Here is a 22,516-nt window from a genome sequence, read left to right on the forward strand (position 1 = left end):
CATATTAGTTCATACAAATTTTTTTATTTGGTAGAAAGAAAGAACTGCACTAATAACAACCATAAATGGTGAAAATATCCATGGTTTTAGCCACTCAGGCTAATGCCCATTTCAATAATGAGGGTATTTTAAAAGACAAACTGGCAACCATATATAGAAGAAACTAGGTGCAAGATGTTATGTTATACAAGGCACTGGCATAGGAATTGAAAGGAATCGTTACCACAATGGAATTTAATTTTTATTTTGATTCTCAATTCGCATAATCGTGTTTCTGATATATACAAAACTCATATTCAACCATGCATAGAGATAGTTGGGGTAAATACCTAAAATGCAAATCCAACTCTCTGCTTGATCCTTTGAGTTCGCTTGAATCCTCAAGCATTCAATTGTCTTGTCTCAAAGTATTCACTTGAAGAAAATCTGGAACATGAAAATACCTGCAAACTTCATAAGTTTTCTAGAGAATGTTGGAGAGCGAAAATCTCAATTAGACTAGCTTATCTGAAGACTATTATTTATAGAATTAGGTAATCTTATTTGACAAGGATTAGTTTATCTTGCCCTACAAAAAATAGACTTTGTGACAATTAACTCTTACCCTTTATGAAATATTTATTACGTAAGTTCCTAATTAAACCCTTAATTATGATGAACTCCCTTAATTCCTTTATATTATACATTGCCCCTGTTTTTTGAAACCTCTTAGGTTCACACTAATCTAGGTAGTAAAATTAATTAGACCTCCTAATTTAACCCTAGAATTATTCCAGTAGGTTCTATGGATCATGAGTGACACCTAGCAGCATATCATGACCACCCTAGATAGTATCCATATAAACAGTGACCCTTCAATTAACATTTAATAGTTGTCATACAATTCAATCATTCAATCGTACTATGTTCCAATTAAGCCATTAAGGTTTGGAAAACTATCAAACCCCTAACTCAATAATTTGTATTCAATCTAACTGCATAATTCATATTGGTGTAATTAGAAACTCTTTTCTAATTATCACCCTTCCCTGGCTAAATTCTTCTTTCCTCGAGTCATATCATCCGGACGTTGTGGTTACCATGTTTTTAATCATGTTTTTTCTTTTTTTGTACAAAAAATGATAATCAAAACACTATGAAGGTCTTTTTTGTAATTTTTCTGGCCTTCCACCACTTCAATTTCTCTGCACACACACCTTGTGATTTGTACCCTCACAAGGTGGGTGTGGAAATAAATTTAAAGGGTGTAAATAGAATCACCCTCCTCAAAGGAATTATGATTTTTGTCCAAACTAACAGGGTAACCAATTATTATTTTGGACTTTACAAGTGATACTCAGTAGCCCATTGTGGCTGCAGAACAACATTGCATTTTTTGCAGCATGAGCTTCGAAGTCCTTTAGCTTTTCTACAAGGAGCTAAACTGACCCTCTTGATTCAATTCCAGGTGAAGTGTGCTCAAATCCTTCTTGAGGCTGGAGCAATGGTGGATGCGTTGGATAAGAATAAAAACACTGCCCTGCACTATGCAGCTGGTTATGGCAGGAAGGAGTGTGTAGCACTTCTACTGGAAAATGGTGCCGCTGTGTAAGTCAGCATCTGGTCAACATTTGTTTGCTGTCATAAACTTCATTTTTACTTATTCAGTATTTCTCTTGCTGCAGCACTCTTCAGAATATGGATGGAAAAACTCCCATTGATGTTGCCAAGCTTAACAACCAGCATGAGGTACTGAAGCTGTTAGAGAAGGATGCTTTCCTGTAAGTCAAAGAGCTTGTTTGCATGTGTACCTTTGGGTTCTTTTTCCATTTGATTATTGTGTTAGAGAAAAGTTGTTTGATGAGCACAAGGATGATGTCATCTAACTCGGGTGTTTGTTAATCTTTTGTTTCTTGCTGTTTGATTGCTATATCTCAGGATTTTTATAGTTAAGTTGCATAAACACTCTTCCCTTGGACACCATGTATGTGGGATGGATTATAACACACCATTTACCCAATAACAAACTCCAATAATTTCTCCATTTTAATAAATTGATGGGTTGAGGGTGGCTGAATAACTACTACTTCAGGTATTTTCAGTGCAGCATCAGGATTATTATAGGTTCTATTGCTGGTGATTGATGTGTGTGGCTATGGCATTTTTCAAGTAAATTTGACCGTGACGTGTCCTTGGACTACTCTCTGTGGATTGCAATAATTTGTCTATGATACGACCACCTGTAATTAATAGATTTCTTTTTTATTTTCATTTTATATTCATATTTCATATATATATATATCAGAAAGTACTATGCTTAATACATTACATATCTGACAATAAATTGTCTAATAAAGTACATTGGAGTACAAAGCAGATCTTGAATGGGATAATGGGAGGTTGCACGTAGGAAGACAAATCTCCGTGCAGGGAGGAGAAAGCCTCCTTAGCAATGTTGGAAATTGATCAAGAGTTAGATCTGAACCTAAAATTGAAAGCTTTCTCTATGACAAATCAACGATGGAGTCGGGAGGAGTGAGGAGTGATAGCCGTTAGCATGGTGATACACAAGAAAGAAAAAAATAGATCTAGAGAGGAAAAGAGGGGGGGGGTTACGTGGAAATTGAAGAAACTCCTGGAGAAAAGACTGGGGGGAAAGGAAGACTGGGGGGGTAAGGAAGACTAGAAAGTGTTGCCCAACAGATTTCTGAGAGTATGCACGCTTGTTTTTTTTTCTTTTTCTTTTTTTGTGACTAGAAGAGACGTGACTTTTGGATTTAAATTAAATAGTGTAACCATTAAATTTAAACAAAAATGTCTCTTTTGGATTTAAATCATTGGGTATAACTATTGGATTTAAATTAAAAGACAGGACTCTTAGATTTAAATAGTGTTAATTTTGAATTTAAAGGATATCACCTTTGGTCTAAGGGCATGTCTGGTACGATGGAATAGGTTGAGATAGAATACCCATTCTAGCTTTGCATTCCCCTTCCTTTATTTGGTATGCTTTAAGTGGGAATAGTCTTTCTATTAGAATGGTTATTCTAACAAAATGTGAGGATGCTTATTCTTTCCTCCAACGTCTAGGGATGGCAATTTGAACCCGGCCCGACGGGGACCCGACCCCCCGACCCCGATCAGAATGGTTTTTTCCCGAAAAATACCCCCGTGGGGACGGGGATGGTATTGAAAATTAAATCCCCGAAGCATTTCGGGCCGGGGACGGGGATAACATTCACTGCCCCGGACCCGGCCCGTCCCCGTCCCCGTACCTCGCCCCGGTTGCCCCCCGACATGAAATTAGTAATTTGCCCCTGTATACATATATCATATATGTGTATCTGTTAGGATTTGTCCAAACTGTTTCGCCTCTCTCTCTCTCTCTCTCTCTCTCTCTCTCTCTACAGGTGCTCCTCACAGTCACGGCGTCGGCAGTGGCGGCAGCAGCTCCTCCGCTGTCCTCTTCCTCCTCCCACTCGCCGATCTCCGATCTCACCGATAGTGGTGGCAACGGCTTCTCTGACGTCTCCTACGTCTTCTTCCTCCTCCCATCTCGCCGATCTCACCGATGGTGGTGGCAGGGGCTTCTCCGACGTCTCCGACGTCTTCTCCCTCCTCCCATCACGGCGATCTCCGATCTCACCGACTATTGCGTCGCCGATCTCCCTGCTCAAGAATATCACACCGATCTCACCGCCTTTCCCATCTTTCTGATTTTCCTTTTTTTATCTATTATGTATAATGATTTTGTTGATCTGTTTGTTTGTTGTGTAAGTATACACTGTTGTTGATGCATGATGTTGTTGTTGTTGATCATCCGCCATTTTTGTTCCTTCTTTTTTTTTTTTTTTTTTTTTTTTTGGACCGGGGAGTTTTTAGGGTCGGGGAACCTGATCCCCGTTAGGGGACGGGGGCGGGGGTGGTGATAGCTCCCCCGTCGGGGATCGGGGCCGGGGTCGGGGAAATTGTCGCTGTCGGGGATCGGGGACGGGGAGGGTGATCCCCGGCCCCGCCCCGCCCCGTTGCCATTCCTACCAACGTCATTCCATTCTCTCATGGAATTATCCTAAAATTTTATTATTATTTTTTGTTGGCATTTAAAAAAAAAATTATTATTCAACTATTACCACTATTTTGGTCTCCTACCACTATTGCCATTGCAACTGCCACCGCCACTGTCACCCGATTGCCACCATACTACCACCACCATACTACTGATGTTGCCACTACTATCACCACCACCACCACCACCACCCCCATTGCAACCACAGTACCACCTTACCACAAACACTAATGCCACAACAATCAACTACCACCATCATGTATCATTGCTATCACTACCGCCGCTACCACCACCACCACTAACACCATCACATTCACAATTATTAATATTATCATGATTTATATAAAATTTTAATTTGTTTGTTACTAGCTTGTTAAAAAAAATAATAATAAAAAAAATTTATCTCATTCCATGAGTTTAATAGATATAACCAAACATGAGAATGAAAATTATCATTTTATTCTTATATCATTATGTGTTGGCAACCAAATAATGGAATGAGAATGGACATTCCATTCCATTCAATTTTATCTTTTATTCTTACTCTCATTCTATTCCCACTTCATTTCATTTTATTTCATTGTACCAAACATACTCTAAAGGACAAACTCAGCTTATATAAAGGCAGAATGGGTTGACAATTGGATATATATTTTCATGGAATTTCTCTCAATGATATATATTGTTATTTTCCTCTTTACTTGGTGAATTAAAAAATCCAAAGGTATTCGGGATCTAATTTCATTGGTGCATAACGCAGTTAGACATCAATTTTTAGATTAGGTTTCATTGTATCCTGGAGGCGGATTTGTGGGTAACTTGATACACACTATATTCAACAAAATTGGTGGGAGTGAATATCATCTTAAGGAAAGCAACGTTGTAACGTGCATTGAAGCAATAATAATTATTTTTTATTTTATCCTTTTCATTGTATTTATCAAATCCGTACCAACAATCTTAAGACAATATTTCAAAGAGATGGAAGCCTATTAATGTTTATCCATTCAACAAACAAGGCTGCATAACTGTTAAATGTGATTAAATTTTATTCTCTATAATAGTAGAATGTTAGAATTTCCCATCTTTACCTTCACCTACTTCACCACACACTCCACTTCACCTAACCCACTATCACCTCCACTACACCTACTACCACATTTTCTTCTATATATAGATTGTATAGGAATTGTAATTAATCAATCTTGTAACACATCTATACATCAATCATAATACATACAATTTCTCTCTATATCAATTTTTCTTACATGGTATCAGAGCAAGGTTAAGAACCTAGTAATTTCGTTTCACCGGCGGGCGGCAATCTCGCCTTGGCCGCCCGCCGGACAAACCCAAATTTCCTCGATTTCTTCTTTCATGGCAGATTCTTCAACAACACTTCATAGCTCCTGCTTTACATACAGCAAGTGAAACTGCCAATATAGCATTTGCACCAGCCCCATTCATTAACTGTCCCATCGAGTTCTTGCACCATGAAGTTGTCGATTTTGGTCTGTTCTGTTGGTTCCTTGCCAATCAATGCAGGTCCGATGATTGAATTCACATTATTCACAGCCTTGAGGACACCTTTTCCGAGATAATCTGAACCCCCATCTCTCAATTCCAAAGCTTCGTAAACACCTGTGGAAGCACCACTAGGAACAGCAGCCCTAGCAAAAGGTCCATCATTACAAATGACATCAACTTCGACGGTTGGATTTCCACGGCTGTCGAAGATCTGGCGAGCTTTGACGGCTTTGATCGTCACCATTGTTACAACATCCGTTGCTTCAGCTGCCTCTGTCTTCACCTCTAGAGCCTGTTCTGCTGGGGCAGGATCAGCCGGTGCATCTGTAGCTTCAGTAGTTTCATCTTTCACCTCCTCAACAACAGGCTTTGCCTTCACCTCTGGTTTTGGTTTGATGGTCCATTATTTTAGTATATATATATATAAAAGAAAAGTGTGAAATAAGGTGGGTGGAACTGCTGTGTTGTTTTTGAGAAGAGTCAGAAAACTTGCATCGAAATTCCTCTCTCTCCCTTTACTTTTTCAAACCCACAGCTCCTTTTTCTTTCACCACATGATCCCCTTTCTTTTCTTTTCTTTATTTTTCATTTTCAAACACACAATCCTTTTTTTTTTTAGTCAACCCACTCAACTTTCTTTTATTTTAATATATATCTATATATATTTATGTTTATTATAATATATTGCACCGACTCTGTCTACTTTTGCACAAACCCATTTTCTTTTCTTCTTTTCTTTCTTTATTTATTTCTTTCTTTTCATTCATTTATTACATCTATACCCATATCCATCATCACACTCTTTCTTTATTTATTTCTTTTAATCACCTTTTGCACCTCCCTCACCGACTTCCTCACCACAACATAGAATTTTTATTTATTTATCTTATTTTTTTTGTGTCCCCTTTTTCACAATCAAAAAAAAAAATATATATATATATATAGCTTTGCACACCAAACCATATTTTATTCATTTCAGGGATCAAACCCGATCCCCATTTTACACCAAAAAAAAAAAAAAAAAAAAAAAAGCCAAACAAACAAACAAACAAACCAAACCAACCAAAACCACCCACAGGTGGGATTTTTCTTTTCCCTTCTCTACTCTACAGCAGGTCTCTTCTTCTTACTTTTATCTTGGGTGTCCTGTGCCAGTCCGGCCTCCGTGTTTCCCACTCCACTGGGCACGATCACTACTCCCTGCTCCTCCACTGCAGCATATGGCAGCCCTCCAAATCGGAACATCACGGTGGCCTTCCGCTTCAGCTCCTTGTTTTCTGACCTTAGCACGCTTATCTCTGCTCGCGCATCCTTATACATGCGTTGGAGCAGAGCCAGCTGGGAATTTAAATGCTGCACCTCATTTGTCCTACTCTGCAGCCGGTTCGACAAATTTGTGACCGCCGTCATGGTTTCCACGCATGACTTCAGAGTATACTGATTAGCCTCAATATCAGTTTGCACCGCCATTTTTTGCTCCACCGACCGCATCGGAAAGTTCAATGGAGCAATACCAGAGGTGTTTGGTTGAGGTTCACTGGCCACCGCACCAGTTATTTCTCTTGTGGGCTCGTTCAGTTCTGGAAAGAGCGTGAGCAGGTTCTGGGTAGCTGGACGGGAAGAAGAGGCCATGTTTTTGGGTTGCTAAGTGTTTCGGAAGGGTTGGTGACAGAATGACAACAAAGTGTTCCACAGTTTCTCTCTCCGCAGAGGCAGAGTTTTTTTCAGCAAAGGGTTGGTTTCAGAGGTTTCAGAATGGTATGCCTCAGCCTCTGCCTTCGTCTTGGTTATATAGCCAAGGCGGCCACGCGCATCGCGCGCCTCTTGACGCACGACAAACTGGCACGCCTTTTCATGGCACATCTTTTGATAAAATGGACACGCCTTTTGATGGCACGTCTTTTGATGGCACGCCTTTTGATGACACGCCTTTTTATGAATTGGACACACCTTTTGAGGGTGCGACTTTTTAAGGGTCCGACAAGACTCTGTAAACTGTCCCGACATTGATTCCGGTTAGCTCCTTTATGGGTCCGACAAGACTCTGTAAACTGTCCCGACATAGATTCCGGTTAGTTTCTACAAGGGTCCGACAAGACTCTGTAAACTGTCCCGACATTGATTCCGGTTAGCTCCTTTATGGGTCCGACAAGACTCTGTAAACTGTCTTCTACAACGGTCCGACATGACCCCATAAACTGTCTTCTACAACGGTCCGACATGACCCCATAAACTGTCTTCTACATCGGTCTGACACCGCCATCCAGTGTCCTCTACACCATTATGACACCACCATACAGTGTCCTCTACAACGTTATGACACCACCATCCAGTGTCTTCACCAATGGTCTGACACGACCATACAGTGTCTCTTATCCTTTTTTATTTTTATGTATTTTCTTGTTTTGTTACTCTCTCCAAACTCAAGTTGGTTAGTTTCTCTCCTCCTTGAGTTTGCGGGGGGCTGTTAGAATTTCCCATCTTTACCTTCACCTACTTCACCACACACTCCACTTCACCTAACCCACTATCACCTCCACTACACCTACTACCACATTTTCTTCTATATATAGATTGTATAGGAATTGTAATTAATCAATCTTGTAACACATCTATACATCAATCATAATACATACAATTTCTCTCTATATCAATTTTTCTTACATAGAAAAAGGAATGTCATAACCTCTCTGTTATATAGTTAATATTCTTGTGATGCTCGACATAAAATATATTTTATTGTTGTTATGAAAGTGATATTTGTTGAAGATTATATTATGATTGTTAAATCGGGATTCGTATTGTGAATTAAAATAGTCTCATATCAAATCACAAATCGAATCGAATCGAATTATGAATTGTAAAGATTCGGTTTTTTTTTTTTTTAAATTACTTAAAAGCATACATTTATATATTTAGATATTAAATATATCTTATGAATATGAAATATTTGGACTTAAATCAATGAAAATATTATTTTGAATGATAATCATATAATTTAATAGGTAAGAAGTTAACAAAGATTTCTATGTAAGATCACTATCATATTTTTTTTCTTTTTAGATATTTAATATCAACCATTCTTAATAAAAATAATAATCAAATAGACAAACTATCAATTTCTAAAGTAATAATAATTAATAACGATATTGATATTTAAACAATAAGCATACATACTTTTTTAAGTTACAGTAAGCAAATAATACGAAAGAATTATTTAGAATATTTTATTTTAAAACCTGAAACATTTTAAAAGGTATAACTGACCCTATACATATAATATTCAATTTAATAAAATAGCAATAGATAATTCATAGTGTAACTTTAACCTTAAATATCTTTAGAAGATATATTATGATTTTTTAAAGAGAAATAAAATAACAATAGATAATTCATAGTGTAGCTTTAACCTTAAATATCTTTAGAAGATATATTATGATTTTTTTAAAGGGAAAAAAATGAGAAGAAATGTTAAAAATATGTTAGGTCTGACTGAATCTGATTATATCCTATTAAAAACTCCATGATCACTAAAATAATAACAAATCATGTATATATATATATATATATATATATATTAGTTATTTTAGTATTAAACGTTATTAGAAGTTGTATTATGTTATTTTCACTAAAAAGATGGAGAGAGAAAAAAGAGTTGAAAATATATCGAACACAATAATTTTAAAAATTGCATGAATCGTAAAAAGTGAATCGATTGTGAATCGTGCGATTCACTAGAGATTCACTTCTAAAATAGATTCACTCATAAATTCGTATTGATTTTGTAAAAATTAAAAAATAAATCGCGAATCGTAAAATCCTAATAACAAAGGTTGATACCAATTTATGAGAATTATAAAAACGGCCATAAGAACTTGTTTTGCATGTCTAATAGTATGCAATATTAACAATGTTGATGATATTTTTAAAAGTGAAATAACTTACATAGTAAAGGTGTTTTACTCCAAATATGCGTAAAATCGGTGAGTTTGGTACTTTGAATAGTATATTCAAGTCTGTGTAGGCTTTTTTTCACCTGTTTTGAAGTAGTTTTGGGTTAGTGTTATGATTCTTTCTATAACTTGTTTTGCTTATAGACATTTTAACAAGCATGCTTCATACATTTGCTAGGATTATTAGTTTGTTTTAATGGACTAAACATGTCATTTTTAGCTCTGATTCGTCACATTCCGACATATACAGTCTTTTTCCGGCCTAGTTTTCCATGTGTTCAGGACACATGAAAATGTTTCCATGTGAATGTCTTGTTAGCTCTAGCCCACATGGAGGAGTCATTAAAGGGTGGCTCTCCAAGTCAAGAAGTAGGAGGGAAGATGGCAGGTGGCAAACCCAATTACTCCTTTCTCTTGTCTTTGTTTCCTTCTTCTCGTGTATATATATAAATGTTGAGAGGAAGAGAAAATAAGACAACACAGAGTGAAAAAGCTGTGTAAGAGGGTGAATTCTATAGAGGGTTGTGAGGTGTGAATTGTAATCTTCCTCCGGGAAAATTCTATAGTCAGAAATATCTCTCTGTGGACGTAGGCTATTGCCTAACTACGTAAAACTCTTGTGTCTCCTTTTTGTGTGATTGATTTCTGAGTGTCCCTAAGCCTAACAAGTGGTATCAGAGCCCCGCTTGTTGAAAAACAATGTGATTTTCAAAATTTGTCAAATTTTGAAGTTGCTCGAAATCAAATTTTGAGCACACCAGGAGGTGCGTCTCTTCGAGACGATTCCGACGATAAAAAATTCGTCAAAATTAGAGCTAAAACGAGTGCCGTAAAGCTTGCCGAAGATTCGCTAGAATTTTGTTGAAAATTTCAGTTCGGTAAAGGAATTTGAAGAAGAAGGCTGATGTCACTGTGACGTCATCATTACATCAGTAGAGTTTCTGAAATTACAATTTAGCCCCTAAAGTTGTGATAAATTACATTTTAGCCTCTGAAGTTTTTAAAATTATAATTTAGCCCCTGAAGTTATGGTAAATTACATTTTAGCCCTTAAAGTTTTTAAAATTACAATTTGGCCCCTAAAGTTGTGGTAAATTGCATTCCAGCCCCTACAATTTTTGAAATTGCAATTTGGCCTAGCTTGGAGAAATTTCATTAAGGTCCCTAAAAAAAGTGCTTTTCTAGCTAATTTGACCATTCTGGACTCAATAGTGTGGTCCATTTGTCCAAATTCAGATTTTTTGTACAAGTAAGAAGACGATGGAGGAATCTACATCAACTTCAAGATCGATAATAAAGTTGAATGCTTCCAATTATGGAATCTAGAAGCTGCAGATGGAAGATGTCCTATACTATAAAGACCTATTTGACCCTATTGCTCTAAAAAGGGTTAAACTGGAAGCAGAGAATGATGAAGACTGGATAAAGATGAACTGAAAGACCGTCGGTCAGATCAGACAATGGATGGACCACAATGTGTTCCACCATGTCGCCTAAAAGACAGATGCATATGTCTTATGGACAATGTTAGAAGGAATGTATCAGTCAAAGACTGCCCGGAACAAAGCCTTGGTGATGAAAAGGCTTATAAATCTGAAGTTGAAAAATGATGTGTCTCTCGTCGAGCACACCAGTGAATTCAAGAATCTGGTGAATTAGCTTGTAATCGTCAAGATGCCCTTGGACGATGAAATACAAGTTGTACTACTGCTCAGTTCTTTACCGGACAGTTGGGAGACGTTGGTGGTTTCTCTCAGCAACTCTGCACTAGAGGGGAAGCTGACTATGAGCATGGTCACAGATGTCTTGTACAATGAAGAGACAAGGAGGAAAGACATGGAAGGTAATCAGTCTCATGCTCTTGCCACAGAAGATAGAGGCAGAAACAGAGGCAGAAGAAGAAGTAAGAGTAGAGGCAGATGGAACAATAGGAGTAAATCCAGAGACAATAAAAGTCAAGGTAACTCTAGCTTCACTTGCTTTCATTGTGGCCAGGAGGGTCACATAAAGAGGAACTGCCCAAGCCAGAAAGATAAAGGCCAAAACAATAAGTCAAAGGGAGATAAGAACACGACAGGCACAACAACTGATAAAATACTTCTTGCAATTGGTAAAGAGGAGGACTACCTTCACGTGGCTAACCACAGCTACACAGAAAATGTGATAGACACAGCTGCATCCTATCACGCCACTTCCCACAGAAAACTCTTCTGCTCGTACAACGTTGGAGATTTTGGCACTGTTCGAATGGAAAATTTTAGCTATTCGAAGATTGTGGGCATTGGAGACATTATTATTCAGACTAATGTCGGACACAAGCTAGTTCTAAAAGATGTGAGGTATGTTCTAGATTTGCACCTCAATCTTATCTCCAGAAGCGCTCTAGACCGACAGGGCTATACAAGTACATTCAAAAATGGTCGTTGAAAGCTGACAGGAGGAGCTTTGACAATCGCCAGATAAGAGATGTCTTCAACACTGTATAAGACTCAAACAAAGATCTGTCTGGGAAATCTTAATGCAGCAAAAGATAAAAGAGTCACTGGACTTATGGCACAGAAGACTAACTCACATGAGTGAGAAGAGATTGCATCTGTTGGCAAAGCAATCTAGGATACCCTTATCCAAAGGGAGTGCCCTGAAGCCGTGTGATCATTGCCTTTATGGCAAGCAACATCGAGTATCATTCAATTTAACAAGAAAGAGAAAAACAGAAGTGCTAAGTATGGTATACTCATATGTTTATGGCCCAATAGAAATGGAGTCACTTGGCAGTCACAAGTATTTTCTGACTTTCATTGATGATACATCAAGGAAGTTGTGGGTATATTTCCTAAAGACAAAGGATGAGGTATTCCAGCATTTTTAGGAGTTTCATGCAATTGTGGAAAGAGAGACAGGGAAGAAGCTAAAGTGTCTTCACACAGATAATGGAGGTGAGTACACTTCCAATGCTTTTGAAGCATATTATGCCAGTAGAGGTATCTGGCACGAGACAATAGTTCTTGGTACCCTACAACACAATGGTGTAGCAGAGAGGATTAACCACACTATTGTTGAAAAAGTCAGATGCATGCTCAGAATGGCAAAGTTACCAAAGTCATTCCAGACTGAATCCGCCCGTACAACCCGTTATCTCATTAACAGGTCGCCCTCAATCCCGTTGAATTTTGTGATATCTGAGGAAGTCTGGTCTAGAAGAAAGGTATCATATTCTCACTTGACAGTCTTTGGGTGTAAGGCGTTCACACACATCTCCAAGGAAAACAGACAAAAGCTTGATGACAAGTCCACTCCATGCATATTTGTGGGCTATTCAGATGCAGCATTTGGGTACAAGTTGTAAAACCCAGTGAACAAGAAGATGTTCAAGAGCAGAGATGTTGTGTTTCAGGAAGACCAAACAGTAGGAGATTTTGAGAAGTCTGCAAAGTCTAGAGATGTCATTACTCCAAACTTGATACCATCTCCCAAGTCATCACAAAATTTTAGATGTGATGATGTACAACAAGAAGTGCCAGAGTTACAAGATCCTATGCCAGAAATTGAGGATCAGGAGGAAAGAGATGAAGACTCGGATGAAGAATGTGTTAAGTAGGGGGAGCTACCCCCTCAACCAGAGACAACTCGGCCTCAGTTACGGAGATCTAGAAGAGCTGTTGTGCCATCAACCAAATATCCCGCTTCTTAGTATGTTCTAATTACTGATGAGGGGGAACCCGAGAGTTTTTCAGAAGCAAAGAGTCATGAAAGAAGAGATGAGTTCTTTGCAGAAGAACCACACTTATGAGCTTGTTCCACTTCTAAGAGATAGGAGAGCCTTGAAGAACAAATGCGTGTATAAGTTGAAGAAAGATGGCAACGGTAAACTATTGCAGCATAGAGCTCGCTTGGTGGTCAAAGGTTTTGGGCAGAAGAAGGGAATTGATTTTGAAGAGATCTTTTCCCCAGTTGTGAAGATGACTTCCATTCAAGTAGCTCTAGGATTAGCAACTCGCTTGAATCTGGAGGTAAAACAGATGGATGTCAAGATTGCCTTTCTCCTTGGTGATTTGGAGGAAGAGATCTATATGGAGCAACCAGAAGGATTTAAAGTCCAAGGAAAGCATAATCTGGTCTGCAAACTGAAAAAGAGCCTCTACAGCTTGAAACAGGCACCGAGACAATGGTACAAAAAGTTTGATTCATTCATGGTGGATCACGAGTACACAAGAACGGTAGCAAACCAGTGTGTATATTTCTAAAAGTTTTCAGATGAAAACTTCATTATCTTACTATTGTATGTCGATGATATGCTGATTATCGGACAGGATACTACTATGATTAACAAGTTGAAAAAGGACTTGTCGCAGTATTTTGACATGAACAATTTAGGCCCAGCACAGCAAATTTTGGACAAAAAGATTGCTCGTGATAGGAAAGCCAAGAAGATATGGCTGTCACAGGAGAAATATGTTGAATGAGTGATTGAAAGGTTCAACAAGAAAGATACCAAGCCAGTCAGCACACCATTGGCCAACCATTTCAATGTGACAAAGCGTTCGTGTCCCATGACCAGCTTTGAAAGGAAAGAAATTGAGGTAATCCCCTATTCCTCTGCAGTAGGAAGTTTGATGTATGCTATGGTGTGTACCCAGCCAGATATAGCTCACGCATTTGGCATTGTGAGCAGATTCCTCGCCAATCCAGGAAATGAGCATTGGGAGGTTGTCAAATGGATTATTCGGTACTTAAAAGGAACTTCAAAGATATGTTTATGTTTCGGGGGAGCTGAACCAATTTTGGAGGGTTTTACAGATGTCGATATGGCAGGTGATCTTGATAGTAGAAATTCTACATCAGGATTTCTGTTCACCTTTGTAGGGAGAGCTATTTTATGGTAGTCCAAACTACAAAAGTGTATTGTTTTATCTACAATAGAGGCAGAGTACATTGTTGCTGGAAAGGAAATGTTGTGGTTAAAGCGGTTTCTCCAAGAATTGGGTCTACAGCAGGAAGAATACAAGAAACATTATGATAGTCAGAGTGCAATTGATCTGAGCAAGAATTCCATGTACCATTTATGTACAAAGCACATTGATGTCTGGTATCATTGGATACGAAAAGTGATGGAAAAGTAGCTGATGAAGCTAGTGAAGATTCACGCGAACAAGAATCCTTCTGACATGATGACCTAGGTTGTCACCAGAGATAAACTGAAAGTTTACAAGAATCTGATTGGGATAGACTTCAAGTGAGAAGTTAGTTATCCATATGGGCGTGGGGGGGGGGGGGGGAATTGTTAGCTCCAGCCCATATGGAGGAGTCATTAAAGGGTGGCTCTCCAAGTCAAGGGAAGATGGCATGTGAAAAAATGTCACGACCCAAACCCGCCCCTATAGGTTTAGCACCGTAGCTGGCCAGTAATCTGTGAATTACCAAAAGTCTCTGAACAGATTATCAAGTAATAAGGGGCTGCGGAAGCAATAATACAAAATAGACAAGGTCCAATGAGCTGTGACAACGTACATGGGACTGAACATTTTAAAACTTATTTATATATAAATAAACATGCCAGTCAAGGACACCAATATTTACAAAATAATTACAGAAGTGAACTTCCCAAGATCTAGCTATACAGTGCAAACACTAAGACTAGCATGAAATACAAAAACAGCCATGGCATTAGGCTTCGATCGGAACCTCCTCGAAGGCACAACGGTTGGCTGACAAAAACAGTACAAAAGTCCATCAACTCTGGCCCTGGACATGTGCTGGCTCACCTATATACATAATATAAACTATGAGCGAAAGCCCAGTGAATAATAACAGAGTAAAGGGTTTAATGAATGATGTCCATCATAGGGTTAGAAATCAAATTCTTATAAAAAACAGAGTCTTACGCATATTCAGATTCCAAATCAGAAACAGATTCATATACATATTCATAATCATTTCCATATTCAGATTTCGCATATAATCATACGCGGTACATCCATTAGCGTTAACAAATTCGATGACCCATAAAGGGACGGCCTTAAAGGCATTCCGATGACTCATGTGCACAGAGACGTTTCTGATGACCCATGAAGGGACCTGATAACCCATAAAGGGACCTGATGACCTATAAAGGGACCTGATGACCCATGAAGGGACGCATATCATATGATGCTAAGGATGCCACGAATAACTTTCACAATTTTGGACAACCATTCATTCATTTCAAACATAGCATAGCATTTCAGAGAACTAATTACTTCGTATTATAATATTCAGAAAATACTTAACATTAAACATAACTTTACAAAGTTATTACTCACAGTGGGGCTTGGAGACAGACAAACAGACAGAGCAGATCGATCAAGCAGGACGTGGCATATGACCTACACGACACATAACAGATACACACTTGAAACACACGTTCTAATTGTACAAAACTTATTTCATTGGCTCTTAGTGTGTTTCTAATCTCTTACCCTCACTATAGAGTCTTAAACATGGCCTAGGAATGTCTAGGATGGAATAAGGATGCAAAGATGCGCTTTAAAACACTTTTCAGAATTTTCAGAAAATAGGGGTCTCGCTCGAGCGTGGCTTTCTACGTTCGAGCGGACATGCAGACAAAGGATCTCTGCTCGAGTGTGACTTCCTTCACTCGAGCGGACTGTAAACTACAGTAAAAGTACTGGATGCACATAAATCATGCTCGATGGGCGCTCGATCCACACTCGAGCGTAAGACACAAGTCCTCGCTCGAGCGGACTGTAAAACACACAAACTTTTGGGTATACGCATTTCACGCTCGAGCGTGACTCTCGTCGCTCGAGCGGAAGTGCATGTACTCAGGCTTCACGCTCGAGCGTGGGTCAAATTTCTGGAAAATCCAAATTGACCTCCAAACATGAAACTCGACCTCCAACCATCCAAAACTCATTTTTCTGGGCCAAATCTTTGGAAAACACTTAGTAACCCATAAAACAACATGTTTAAAGCTTCAATTCAAGAAATCATGGCCCAAGAGCAACCCAATTTGTGCCAAATCAACATGAACTCCATGAATATGCTATGAATCCAACATGCAAGGACCCCCTTGAAATCAAACCTCCCAAAACATAACCAAACTTAATAATTTGATGGAAAACAAGTTGAATGACCACAATGTGAGTGAAATTAACACATGCATGGAAGAAATCTTAGAATTCAAACTCAAAACATGGAAATGTATGCATGCATGCATGAATTACTACTCAATTCAACCTTTAGAACCAAAACTTGACTTTAGACACTAATTAACCATGAACCATGAAAGAATTTATCTGAAATTCACAATTGAAAAGGACATCTCCTACCTTAAGTCTTGAATTCCAAGTCTAGGAGCTCAAATTTGCCAAGCCTCTTCAATTCTCCTTTGTTCCAAGCCCAATCTCTAGATGAATTCAAGTTTCTCTCACTCTCCCTCTAACCCACGGTTTGGACAAGAAAAATGGCTAAGGAAGGATGTTTCTAAGTGTAATGAAGTTGGTCTCAAATAAGTCACTAAGTGGCATTTGTGTAATAACTCAAACAAGTATAAATTAACATGATTTAATCTAATTTAATCGCTCCAAACCGAATTTTAATTAAACCTACCATAAAATCACATAAAATCTAACTAACATAAAACATTAATCAATTTCGGAATCGGACGCCGATAAGGCTTTCAATTCACAGTTAAAGTCAAAGACATGAACAGATCATTTTATGGCAAACAGATAGAAACACATAAATAATGCAATACACATGCAAATAAATCCCAAATCCCTCCTAAATTACTGTTAAGCATAATTAATAATGAATTAGCATTAATCGGAGGTCGGGGTCATTACAGTCTCCCCACCTTAAAAAGTTTGGTCCTCCAAACTCAAGTTATCTTAAAGGAAACGATGTTCAACAAAAATATAATTTTCAACTCTTTACAAGACAGAACGTAACCATGTACAAAGACTAAGGTTCCTATCAAAATAGAGTCTTATACACACTCGGGTTTTAGTCCAAAACAGTTCAGACACATGTTCATTTCCATATTCTTGTCCAGATCATACACAGATGTCACAATTCTGGCTTAAACATACGTGGTGCATTTATTAGCACAACAGAGAAGATATAGAACAGATGCAGACATAGCAGATACAGAACAGATACAGACACGTAATGGTTATAAATAACCAGTTCCATAAAGGAACCTCCGAATCGGGGTAACAGAACAGAACAGAAGCTGAGCCCTCATGACAGGACCTCCGGTACGGGTAACAGAGTGCAGACAAAAATAAGTTCCATAAAGGAACCTCCGATACCAGGTAACAGCTAACAGATATCACATAATACCAAGAGTCACACGAATACATATCAGAGATTAGACAATTATTCATTGCACAACACATAATATTCCTGAAAACAGATCCCCTTTAGACATACAGAAAACAAATATAGTTGAACACAACTTTACTACGTTATTAATCACATTACTTATATCAAGTACTTATCGGGGTCATAAATTCACACTGTTTCCATTTTCATAGGTAATTTCCCCCGTTAAGTTACAGAGATTTGATTATTCATTTCCGAGTCACTCATCCGGTCTTTGTTCAACTTGGTTTTCAATTCGGTAATCCATTACAGTTAGTCCAGGTCACCCAAAGTATAGTAGAAATACAAGGCAATTTCGTATATTAACCCCACAGCAGTAAACGACATTCCGAAGTAATCATTCATATACTACTCACCAGCCTCAGTTTCCACATATTCAATCGTATTATGTGTCAACACAGAAGCAGTCATACTGATCACATATACCCCCAGGTAGTCAGAGTTTATAATCAACCAGTCTGTTGCCACAAATCCCATCAGTTTTGAAGTATAGTAACACCAAAACAATCATGCTCTAGTCAACCAAGTTCATGGTCAAAACGGTAATATCGGAATAATTAGCCACGTGTCATGTATACGGTATTCCCATATTCCCCAAGCACAAGTTACCAAATTTCATAATCTTATTCACATGTTTTCTCCAATCGGTTACAGGCATATAGTAAGAAGCTATTCGTAATCACATAATCTACTGTTGACAGTTCACATTCTTCCTAAGGGTTCAAGATTGATTCTAATTCTCATTCAGTTAGTTCCCTTAGTAACACGGCCCTGTTATTCGATCATAAGCAATTCACAATCCCCCATAATGTAATCAAATCAGATAGTAGCTCTCAATAAGGGTACACAATAGCAGATCGTTATACAGAAGTTTCAAAACGGTCGTACAGTCGCTAAAGTATAGGCTCACTAGTCCAGTCAAACAGTCTTATCAAGTTGCAACAATCGTGGTTCACAATTTAGAGTTTATCACTCGGGGTCTTTACATAATCACACAATCCCAGAGTCATAATCCCAACGGTCAAGTTATCAAAACAAATAACATATTGATCATTCTGAGCAAAAGGACAGTCATATAGGTGCATGTTCGGAATCTAATAACATTCCCAATACGAATTCATGAGTTCAATGTACAGATGAACACAAAATAGTTTCTCCAAATACGATAGTTAAGGCAAGTCCACTCAGTCTAGGTACAAAGAGCGTTTCAAGTTTGAATCAATCAACATCCCAAGCAAAGGTATAAACATACATAAGTCCAAACATTCTCCATAGTATAGGTAGTTGTTACGCAAAAGAGTCTAAAGCATTACACATATAGTTCACATCAGACAGTAGGTCTCAAAGTGTACAAGCAAGGTCATATGTGTACGGATACGAGTCTAGAATCAATTATCATTTAGGCATTCGTCCACAATTCACAAACAAAAGTTCGTTCTTCCAAACTGATATAGGTTCTCAATTATAGTCAATCATAACGTATTCCCATGTTCGATAGTTCTAGCATAGTTCAAAAGGTCGTACCTAACAGTTCACATTGAATTGTTGCACTACGGTGCAAGATCTAACCCAGCACATTCTCGTCATTCACCAGTCCCAACAATTCTCATAGCGCAGGCGATTCGTTAAGTTCATAAGGTTCCGAGCATCTCACATAAAATTTACTTCAAGATAGTCAATAACTAGGGTTTATAATTTTTTTTTTTTTAATGATTCAATTGGTCCAATCAATATGTCTACAATCTATATCAGGTTAAGGAATGTACACTTTCCACACAAATTCCCATTTAAACAATTGCACATAGTTAAGGTAATACTTGCGTCAGTCATTTTAATATTCCGAGCATTTTCTAGAACTAGGATGTAAACCCTTCCTTGCTTCTAGATGTTGTTCAGATGAGCTCGTGAGCAAGATTTAGCTAAGTGTCCTTTCTGTCCACATCTAAAACAAGCTCCTGATAGGCGGCGACAAATGCCCCAATGTTGTTTCCCATATTCTCTACAGATAGGTATATTGTTGATCACATTGCTTCCCCGACTCTCTTTGTTCACAGTTATTGCCCTAGATTTTTCATTCGCAGAGGTCATCGAATTACTAGTCATTTTGACTTTCTGTTTCTTCTATTTCGTTCTTTCGGATTCGGTTGATGATGTTGATTTTGATATTTTCAAGGCTGCTATGTTTGCCTCAGACATTAAGGCCCTATCAAGAACATCCACATATTTTGGCAACTTTAAGACGCCAACCCGATCAAACACATCTAAGTCAAGCCCACCTTCAAATTTCCTAGCCTTTTTGTAATCAGTGTCTATCATGTGGGGTGCATAACGGGCTAACTCAGTAAATTTTGTTTCATATTCAGCCACAGTCATTTTGCCTTGTTTAAGTTGCTAAAACTCAGATACTTTTCCATCTCGGATGCATTGGGGAAAGTATTTTTCGAAGAAAATTTCTTTAAACCTATCCCATGTCACACCTTCATTATCATTTCGTACTAACATCCACCATCTCCTAGCTTCTTCTTTAAGCGTGAATGTTGCCAACAAAACTTTTTGTGCCTCAATACACGAAAATACTTCAAATATTTTCTCAGTTTCTAAAACCCAAGCCTCGGCTTTCAACGGTTCAATACCCCCCTGAAATTCTTGTGGTTTCATCTTATTGTATTTCTGTGTTAGTGTTATCAGATCATAATTAGCTGGTTTAGGTACATGTATTTGCCCTTGTTGTTGTTTCAGATTTTCGGTTAAGGCCTCAACCATTCTTTCTAACCGGCTAATTCTAGTGTCAGAAGATTCAGATTCGTCTATATTCCTTGTCCTTTCCATTGGCTACACACAAACAGGGTGCTTATTAATATAAGGAAAGTTTTCACTGTTCTCACATTTTATTTCATATCAGACGCGTATATACTTTTATCTCAATTCAGATACAGTCACATGATCCTTACTTTCATACGTTCACGTTCACAAGATTCCACATTCGATATTGAAATTAGCATTACATGTTATTCCACTTAACTTCTTCGATCATGCACAAAGTTTCATTTTCAATAGGGATGTGTTCATAATAGTTCATACACTTAAACATGGTAATGCAATGTCCCTATTTCATTTCTAAGACATCCTATAGCTCATATGGACACGTGTGTGCGGTATAACTCGTGCTTTGGTACCACTCTGTCACGACCCAAACCCACCCCTATAGGTTTAGCACCGTAACCGGCCAGTAATCCGTGAATTACCAAAGGTCTCTGAACAGATTATCAAGTAATAAAGGGCTGCGGAAGCAATAATACAAAATAGACAAGGTCCAATGAGCTGTGACAACGTATATGGGACTGAACATTTTAAAACTTATTTATATATACATAAACATGCCAGTCAAGGACACCAATATTTACAAAATAATTACAGAAGTGAACTTCCCAAGATCTGACTATACAGTGCAAACACTAAGACTAGCATGAAATACAAAAACAACCATGGCATTAGGCTTCGATCGGAACCTCCTCGGAGGCACAACGGTTGGCTGACAAAAACAGTACAAAAGGCCATCAACTTTGGCCCTGGTCATGTGCTGGCTCACCTACATAAATAATATAAACTGTGAGCGAAAGCACAGTGAATAATAACAGAGTAAAAGGTTTAATGAATGATGTCCATCACAGGGTTAGAAATCAAATTCTTATAAAAAACAGAGTCTTACGCATATTCAGATTCCAAATCAGAAACAGATTCATATACATATTCATAATCATTTTCATATTCAGATTTCGCATATAATCATACGTGGTACATCCATTAGCGTTAAAAAATCCGATGACCCATAAAGAGACGGCCTTAAAGGCATTCCGATGAATCATGTGCACAGAGACGTTTCTGATGACCCATAAAGGGACCTGATAACCCATAAGACCTGATGACCTTGACCTGATGACCCATGAAGGGATGCATATCATATGATGCTAAGGATGCCACAAATAACTTTCACAATTTTGGACAACCATTCATTCATTTCAAACATAGCATAGCATTTCAGAGAACTAATTACTTCGTATTATAATATTCAGAAAATACTTAACATTGAACATAACTTTACAAAGTTATTACTCACAGTGGGCTTGGAGACAGACAGACAGAGCAGATCGATCAAACAAGACGTGGCACGTGACCTACACGACACATAACAGATACACACTTGAAACACACGTTCTAATTGTACAAAACTTATTTCATTGGCTCTTAGTGTGTTTCTAATCTCTTGCCCTCACTATAGAGTCTTAAACATGGCCTAGGAATGCCTATGATGGAATAAGGATGCAAAGATGTGCTTTAAAACACTTTTCAGAATTTTCAGAAGATAGGTGTCTTGCTCAAACGTGGCTTTCTACGCTCGAGCGTGACTTCCTTCGCTCGAGCGGACTGTAAACTACAGTAAAAGTACTGGGTGCACAAAAATCACGCTCGATGGGCGCTCGATCCACGCTCGAGCGTAAGACACAAGTCCTCGCTCGAGTGTGCATTCCCTCGCTCGAGCGGACTGCAAAACACACAAACTTTTGGGTATACGCATTTCACGCTCGAGCATGACTCTCGCCGCTCG

At 38.3% G+C, this 22,516-nt stretch overlaps 1 protein-coding gene and 1 pseudogene across 1 annotated transcript in view; one reads left to right on the forward strand and one right to left on the reverse strand.

Moving 5' to 3' along the window:
* LOC114267340 (ankyrin repeat domain-containing protein 2B) overlaps positions 1 to 2,056 on the forward strand; it is a 50,082-nt gene extending 48,026 nt beyond the window's left edge. Inside the window, exons 8-9 of the mRNA XM_082868138.1 lie at positions 1,448 to 1,587; positions 1,665 to 2,056. Of these exons, the coding sequence (XP_082724264.1) occupies positions 1,448 to 1,587; positions 1,665 to 1,764 (240 nt within the window). The 3' untranslated portion in view covers positions 1,765 to 2,056. The remainder of the gene's footprint in view (positions 1 to 1,447; positions 1,588 to 1,664) is intronic.
* A 2,055-nt stretch (positions 2,057 to 4,111) lies between these two features.
* On the reverse strand, positions 4,112 to 5,816 carry LOC114316150 (enolase 2 pseudogene; annotated as a pseudogene).
* Between the last annotated feature and the right edge of the window lie 16,700 nt (positions 5,817 to 22,516).

Source organism: Camellia sinensis, chromosome 5 (genome assembly GCF_055761805.1).
Source record: "Camellia sinensis isolate YWXY chromosome 5, ASM5576180v1, whole genome shotgun sequence".
Taxonomy (NCBI): Eukaryota; Viridiplantae; Streptophyta; class Magnoliopsida; order Ericales; family Theaceae; genus Camellia; species Camellia sinensis.